General features: G+C 39.8%; 2 protein-coding genes across 2 annotated transcripts; both read right to left on the bottom strand.

Moving 5' to 3' along the window:
• Window positions 1-3,159, bottom strand: LOC106180774 (E3 ubiquitin-protein ligase TRIM56-like). The gene is made up of 2 exons (XM_086998154.1): window positions 2,646-3,159; window positions 1-2,195 (listed from the first exon to the last, which is right to left on the bottom strand). Exon 2 carries the CDS (start codon window positions 2,175-2,177, stop codon window positions 273-275), a length of 1,905 nt encoding a protein of 634 aa, XP_086854280.1. The 5' UTR covers window positions 2,178-2,195; window positions 2,646-3,159; the 3' UTR covers window positions 1-272.
• A 1,863-nt stretch (window positions 3,160-5,022) lies between these two features.
• On the bottom strand, window positions 5,023-8,294 carry LOC106155854 (E3 ubiquitin-protein ligase TRIM56-like). The gene is made up of 2 exons (XM_086996458.1): window positions 8,095-8,294; window positions 5,023-7,593 (listed from the first exon to the last, which is right to left on the bottom strand). Exon 2 carries the CDS (start codon window positions 7,572-7,574, stop codon window positions 5,676-5,678), a length of 1,899 nt encoding a protein of 632 aa, XP_086852584.1. The 5' UTR covers window positions 7,575-7,593; window positions 8,095-8,294; the 3' UTR covers window positions 5,023-5,675.
• Window positions 8,295-8,344: the final 50 nt, after the last annotated feature.

The following is an 8,344-nucleotide window of genomic DNA, read 5'->3' as shown; positions in this document are numbered from 1 at the left end:
TATTTGAAATTCATAAGCAGCATTTTATTTTTAAAATGTACTGGTCTTTTGAAACATTTTCATGTGGTATTATTAAACCTATTTTTTAATTAAGCACACTTCAAACAACATATATATCGTTATTGGACACACAAACCGTATGGTAAACAGCGTACCACAAGTTGCTACTACAATCAGTTACCTCGTTTGTCATTATTGTGAAGAACGCAGCATAATTGGCACTTTTGGCTGTACAAAATCTCTTCAGAGTTCATTTTTAGCTAAGCAATCAGTCACAATTCAAAAAAGTTAATCTGGCCTCCCTCTTCAGCAACGACCAGTTTGCCAAGATGGTTTATAGTAACATCTCTCGGATTGAAAAGTCCATTGTCTTTGCTTAAAATAAACTGCTTGAATTTCCCATCTGGTGACACCAGGTGTAGACGATGGTTGATGAAGTCTGTCAGAATTATGTCTCCATTATCCAAGGAGCATGTGCCGAGTGGACCGTCCACCTGTGCGTCACCATCGCCCTGGGTACCATATCTGTATTTAAACTGGAGAGTTGGATCGTATACACGGATGTGATCATTTCCTGGATCTGTGACGATGACGTCATCATTCACGTTACAGTGGATGTGCTTGACACATTTACCCCCTGGATCTGGTGTCGTCTGCAGGACCTTGCCATCCTTGTGGTGCACAGTCAGAGTATTATGACCGGCCACCACATAGTGACCTTTGCTGTTGACCGCCACTGCTTCTGGTGACTCACTGTGGAATGTTCTCACGTTGCCCCCTGTCTTGGTGAAGATAATGATTTCATTTGACCCCTGGCATTTAGTGACGATGTTACCGTCAGCATCAAAGGCAATCCCAGAAAACGCCTCATTTTCTGCTGTTTTTGGGTTTGGAATTGTGCCCTGTAGGACAAAGGTGTTATCGTAGATGAGGATTCTATTCCGTGAAAAGTCCTCATCACACCAAATACCAATAAGGATGTCACCATTTGTATCAGTGTTCACGTGAGTGATCATCTCTTCAGGAGACTTGGTCAGTTCTACTTTGAATGTTGTCACTAATCTTCCACTTACAGCTGGAACCACGTCTCCAAGGCAACGGTTGATATTGGTAACGCACTCCTCCATGTCGTTGGTGATAAGCTGTAGTTGGGTCATGGCTGCGGGCAGGGTTGGAATTTTGATGGCGTGAATGCTCTCGCTGATTTGCTCACAGGCGGAGGCCATTTGCAGGACATCCATGTCGTTCCCATGGTTTATGAGCTTTCTCGAGAAGTCTACAACGTCGTCCAGTTGATTTTGCTCAGCGGTAGCATTTGCAATTAAAGCGTTTAAAACCTCTAGTTTTGCATTCGACTTTGCATCTATTTCTCCTAGAAGATCCTCGGCACGTTGATGGGCTATCTTAATGACTACCTCCAACTGCTTGTTAACTTGACTCTTTGCCTTCTTCCTTCCTTCTTCGACTGACGTTTTCTGGTCTTCAGCAGCGGTCTTGAAATGACCGTAGAGTGGGCGTTTCTTCTCAGTGTGTCTAACGAGGAGTTCTAGTTTTTCCTTGCGTTTGTCAGCAGCATTTTTGATTCTTAGGCAATCATGATTCTTGTGTTCCAAACACATACACGTAGCGCAGATGTACTTTTTACACACTGGACAGAAGATTTCAACTGGATCCTTGTTATTGTGGTCACAGAAGACGTTCTGTCTGGCATGCAGCTCTGTCACGTATTTGTCGCTTCCTAACTGGTCGACAGGAACCAGTTTGTGGTCACGGTTTAACTTATGAAGAACATGGTCTGAAGAACAATCACCACACATACTTTCCTCACAGTTCAAACAACGCTTTGTTGCCGTGGGTGGATTGGGGACATTTTTTAGACAACATAACTTGCATTTCTTGGTAGCTTTGGCTTTTTCTACTTGATCAATTGTGTGTAATATGCTGACCAGAAGATGATTTGTTTGTAAACCGCTTACACCGCCCCCAGGGAGGTCACACTGACGTCTACAGAAAGGACAAGTGAAGCCACTCTGACCTTGGAAATTTCTGTCCAAATGGTCTTGGAGGCAAAGCTGGCAAAACGTATGTGAACACCCGAGAACCTTTGGCTCTTTGAACTTTTCATGGCATATGCTGCATGTTAGGAAATCTTCCGTTAAGATTTTGGACAAAGACATTGTTCCTAGCACCAATACCTTAAAGAAGAGAAATGAGGGTTATGGGTTTAATGATATAGATTTGGTAAACAAACCATTAAGCTATATTAAAATACATGTACATGCAGAGTTATGTATGGGACGAAATGTTTAGATGAAATAAAACAATATCTGTCACATAATAAGGGTGTGTGGGACCCCTTAAGCCTATTTATTTGGTGTATATTACAATACTTTACACCATTGGCTGATAGCAGGACAAATGGAATGGATAATAGCACGAACACAAAGCTATATAATTTGAAATTAATTGCGAATAAAAATAATAATATTCACAACAGTTGACATTTTACCTAGAAGATGCCATAATATTCAAGCAAAAAATATCATATAATTCCAACTGTGTAACAACCATTATGTTTTCACCACCTTACGCAGACACTGACTGTAATAACTACCAAACAAATATGTTTTCAGAGTTCTAATTACTTCTCTTGTGTCCACTTATATTTCTCTTGGTGGCAGCTACACGTCTCCAGTCGTCATTTAGAAGTGCTTTCTCTCGTGACATGTACACCTGGTCAGGTGAGACGTTCAGTGTTCAAGGAGACTTCAAAGTCATCTTTATCAGGAATGTAGCGCTTTCTCTATGTAGCCTACGACACAGACGTGGTGACATATTTTACTGCTGTTATCTGAATTGAGTTGTGTACATTGATAAAACTGATCTAGTGTAAGGGTTTATAAAATACCTTAATAGAGCGGTTGGATACAGATAAATGTACAGACTAACAGAGACAAGCACGGTCCTTTCAGCTTTATATTAAATTGAAGCTTAAGAAATTATATTTTGATGTTTGAGATGACGTAGAGATTTAACATTAATACTTTGACTTGCCAGTGGTAGAGTTAAGGCAGACAGAGAAACCTGGATATGAACACATTGCTGGATAAATGTTTGAGTAATATTCTGAACACATTAGACTGGGTTCCCACCCCTAACAGGATCGATCCATCTCCACGGGGTTTCTCACTAAATTGCTTTCAGCTTAAGTGGTCTATATGTCTGGGACGCCTACTAAAGCTGCTAAACGATAGCTACTGGTAATTACACCCTATCAGCTTCAGTAGGCGTGGCAGACATTTAAGCCACTTAAGTTAATTCCAATTAAGCTAGAATCCCCTTGGAGATCCAAAGTTAGTATGATAGGGTCTTGAAATGGTCTCTTAGTTTTCTGTGGGAACAGTAAAGGAACTTGCAGTGCCTCAACAATTGAGTCTCAACAACCACAATCTGCCCCACACTGTGTTGTGTCTCTCCTACCGCATTATACATGTATCTTAGTCTACAGGTGATCGTGCCATACACGGTAACTCGTTCTTGATTGAGGTAAAAAAAGACGCTTCAGCAAAAATGTTACGTATCATCTCCAAATGGAGACTGTCAACATACCCCATTGCTCTTGAAATATCCTTGACCAGCTTCCAGATGTTAGTTGAAGACAGTCTTGATCTACATTAGCATTAAAGGGATAACAACTGTTCGTATGAGATTCATATTTCACAATACATACACTGTAAACAACTCATAGAATAATAATAAATTATCTTTTACCACCAAAACGGCAGTTATCGCAATTATTTTGGAATCTGTCCTTGTCATTGTCACCTCCATGGATCGTTCACCTCTGTTACGATTTATTGAGAGATTATAAAGAAAAGCAACTTAAACATAAATAAATAAATAATAAAAAATGGACCAACTTTGGATGTCTGAGCAGATTAATTAACCATTGATGAGTATGGGGAATTGTCGTCTACTCTACAAAAATCCTTTCTTTGGGATAAAAAATGGATAGTTGTTATCCTTGTTGTCACAATTATTACGGATATAGTTTTGCCAAGGTACGTTTGTACCTACGTCAATAACTACAGAGGTGGAAAGTATATAATCTGTAAAAATGGCTGACCGCCTTAACTTTTTCAACAGGTTATATGAGAAGCCTCTCTAATATCACAGAGTGTCCCAATGGTTATTTTCATTTTCTAATTTCCCATTCCCATGACTCGATCTTACCGGGTATATGCCACTTTTTATTCTTGCTTTTCGAGAAACTAAGTCATTATACCCGGTGATTATTACATAACTGTATAAATATATATTTGAAACTCATAAACAGGATTTTATTTTTTAAAATAAACTGGTCTTTTGAAACGATTTCATACGCTATTATTTAAAACAATATATTGGGTATATTTGGAAGTTTTATGGTAAAATATTGGGTGAAAAAACGAAAAAAAAGAAATCAACAAAATTCTTCATTTTCACACCCATAGAATTTGGACTCCCATGAGGAAAAGGCCCTATTTTATATTTAGTCACCATGCCATTATTTTCCACATAGATTGCATTGTGACGTATATTTTCTTGGTATTTGAAAATTTGTGCTGAAAATTTTGATGAAAATTGTTATGTTTTAAGACAATTGTTCATCTTACTACCTGAAGGATTTGATCTCCCATGTACAAATGCTACATATTACATTTTTAGCTCAAGAAATCAGCAGCCTTGGCCTTTTTAATGAATTATTCATATATAGCAAGCCAAACAAAACACTTGCTGTTGTTCTCCCCAATATTTTTTTCAAAAGCTGAAAAAAAGGGAATCAAGATTTCATGGGAGGAGACAAATGTTCATGTTACAGGTGCATTCCCAATCTGTTACATACTATGGGAGGGATGGCGGGCGTTAACGACACGTGATCAAGTTTCTACACACGGAGACATCGCGTTCGGTGACGTAACAGACGAGACACGCAAATAGTAGGTATTCGTAAACGACATTACACAATACCTGAATACCGCTTTTTATTCTTTGCCCTTCCAGGAACGAAGTCATTATATCCAGTGATTATCATAAAACTGAATAAACATTAACATATGAAGTTCATGAGCAGCATTTTATTAAAAAAGTACTGGTCTTTTGAAACATTAACATAGAGTATTATTGAAAGCTATTTTTTTCTAAGTAAGCATACTTCAAGCAACATATATCGATTTTGGACACACAAAATCAGCGTACCACAAGTTGTTACTTTACAGTGAGTTCCCTCATCGGTGGTTTTTATAAAGGAGGCAGTATAATTCACCCTTTTTGCTATGCTGATGTTATAATTTTTTCTAGAACAATATTAATTGTTGGATGTCCTTGCTGCTGGCTGTACTTGCTATAGTAGGTCGTGAGCCAATTGAGACTAAATTTCTTTTGTCTCATCTGATCGAAAGACAAACTTCCACTAGTATTTGTTACCTGAGGCTATTAATGTGTATTACCCATTGCAAAAGGTTAAAAATTAAAAATTTAGATTAATAAGTGAATTTCGGCCTGTTTTACTGTACCGGTTCACCAGCGGTTCATCGAAGGCAAGATCCGTGAAAACTGGGCCGATACAATGTATACTGGGGTACTGTCTGTATTTCAATGATCTTTTTAGTGTCCTTTGTTAACTTATCCATCACTTATAATTCAAAAAATTTAATATTGCCTCCACTCTCCCCAACGACCAGTTTTCCTACATGTTTTATAGTAACATCTGTTGGATAGCATAGTCCATTGTCTTCGCCTAAAAGAAAATACTTGAATTTCCCATCTGGTGACACCAGGTGTAGACGATGGTTGTTGAAGTCCGTTAGGATTATGTCTCCATTATCCAAGCAGCATGTACCACGCGGAATGTTCACCTGTCCGTCCCCATCACCCTGGGAACCATATCTGAATTTAAGCTGGAGAGTGGAATCGTATACACGGATGTGATCATCTCCTGTGACGATGATATCGTCATTCATGTTGCAGTGGATGCATTTGGAATATTTACCTTCTGGATCTTGTTTCGTCTGCAGGACCTTGGCATCCTTATGGTGCACAGTCAGAGTATTACGACCGGCCAATACATAGTGACCCTTGCTGTTGACCGCTACTGCATGTGGTGACTCACTGTGGAATGTTCTCACCTGGTCCCCTGTCTTGGTGTAGACAATGATTTCATTCGACCCCTGACATCTAGTGACGATGTTACCGTAAGCATCAATGGCAATACCACCAAAGGCGCCTTTTTCTGCTGCTCGTGGGTTTGGAACACTGCCCTGTAGTACAAAGGTGGTGTCGTAGATGTGGATTCTATTCCTTGAAAAGTCCTCATTACACCAAATACCAATAAGGATGTCACCATTTGTATCAGTGGTCACGTCGCTGATAAAGTCCTTATGAGTCTTGGCCAAATCTACTTTGAATGATGTCAACAATCTTCCACTTACAGCTTGAACCACGTCTCCAAGGCAACGGTTGATATTGGTAACGCACTCCTCCATGTCGTTGGTGATAAGCTGTAGTTGGGTCATGGCTGCGTGCAGGGTTGGAATTTTGAGGGCGTGAATGATCTCGCTGCTTTGCTCACAGGCGGAGGCCATTTGCAGGACATCCATGTCGTTCCCATGGTTAATGAGCTTTCTCGAGAATTCTACAACGTCGTCCAGTTGATTTTGCTCAGCGGTAGCAGTTGCAATTAAAACATTTAAAACCTCTAGTTTGGCATTCGACTTGGCATCTATTTCTTCTAGAAGGTCCTCGGCACGTTGACTGGCCATCTTAATAAGTAGCTCCAAATGGTTGTTTACTTGACTCTTTGCCTTCTTTCTTCCTTCTTCTACCGACCTCTTCTGGTGTTCAGCAGCGGTCTTGAACTGATCGTAGAGTAGACTTTTCTTCTCAATGGGCCTAACGAGGAGTTCTAGTTTTTCCTTGCGTTTGTCTGCAGCAGCTTTGATTCTAAGGCAATCATGATCCTTGTGTTCCAAAAAACTACAAGTGGCGCAGATGCACTTTTTACACACTGGGCAGAAGATTTCTACGTGGTCCTTGCTGTTGTGGTCACAAGGGACGCTCTGTCGGGCACGCAGCTCTGTTACGTACTCGTCGCTTCCTAACTGGTCGACAGGAAATAGTTTGTGGTCACGATTTAACTTATGAAGTACATGCTCCGAAGAACAATCACCACACATACTTTCCTCACAGTTCAAACAACGTTTTGTTGCCGTTGGTGGAAGGCGTATATTCTTCAGACAACATACCTCGCATTTCTTGGTAGCTTTGGCTTGTTCTACTTGAGCAAGTGCGTGTGATATGCTGATCACAAGATGGTTTGTTTGTAAACTGCTAACACCGCCCCCAGGGAGGTCACACTGACGTCTACAGATAGGACAAGGGAATCGAGGCTGACCTTGGAAATTTCTTTCCAAAAGGTCTTGGAGGCAATGCTGGCAAAACGTATGTAAACAGCCAAGGGCCTTGGGGACTTTAAACTTTTCAAGGCATATGCTGCACGTTAGGAAATCTTCCGTTAGGATCTTGGACAGAGACATTTCTCCTCGGACCAATATCCTAAAATAGAGGAATGAGGGACATGGGTTTAATGATATAGATTTAGTGATGGAAGTAAACACACCATTAAGCTATATCTAAATGCATGTAAATATGGAGATATTTATGAGACGAAATGTTTTGATGAAATAAAACAATATCTGGCCTACGAAAGACGCATGGAGGACCCTTAAGCCTATGTATATAATGTATATTACAGTACTTTACACCACTAAGATGAGAGCAGTTGCAATAAGATTTACCCACAGCAAAAAGAGATGAATAAATTTTGGCTGATAGCAGGACATACAGAACGGAATAAAGCACGAACAAAAAAAGGAAATCATGTGAAATAAATGAAAATAATATTATTCACAACAGTTAACATTTCACGTAGAGGATAACCATCAGCAACAAAAATCATAAAATTCCAACTGGGTAACAACCATTATTTTTTCACCACCTTACACAGGCGCAGACACAGACTGTAATAACTACCAATGTCTTCAGAATTCTAATTACCTCTCTTTTCTCCAGTTATAGTTCTCTGGTTTGCAGGTACTCGCCTTCAGTCGTCATTTAGATGTGCTGTCTCTCGTGACATGTACACCTTGTCAGGTGAGACGTTCAGTGTTCATGGAGACTTCAAAGTCATCTTAATCAGCAAAATAGCGCTATCTCTATGTGCAATACAGACGTGGTGACATATTTTATCGCTGTTATCTGAATTGAGTTGTTTATATTGATAAGTCTGACCTAGTGTAAGGGTTTA

This window comes from Lingula anatina, chromosome 10, assembly GCF_051362555.1.
Source record: "Lingula anatina isolate TDL-2025a chromosome 10, LinAna3.0, whole genome shotgun sequence".
Taxonomy (NCBI): domain Eukaryota; kingdom Metazoa; phylum Brachiopoda; class Lingulata; order Lingulida; family Lingulidae; genus Lingula; species Lingula anatina.
Note: the sequence above shows the minus strand (reverse complement) of the source record. Positions and strands in the feature narration are given on the sequence as shown.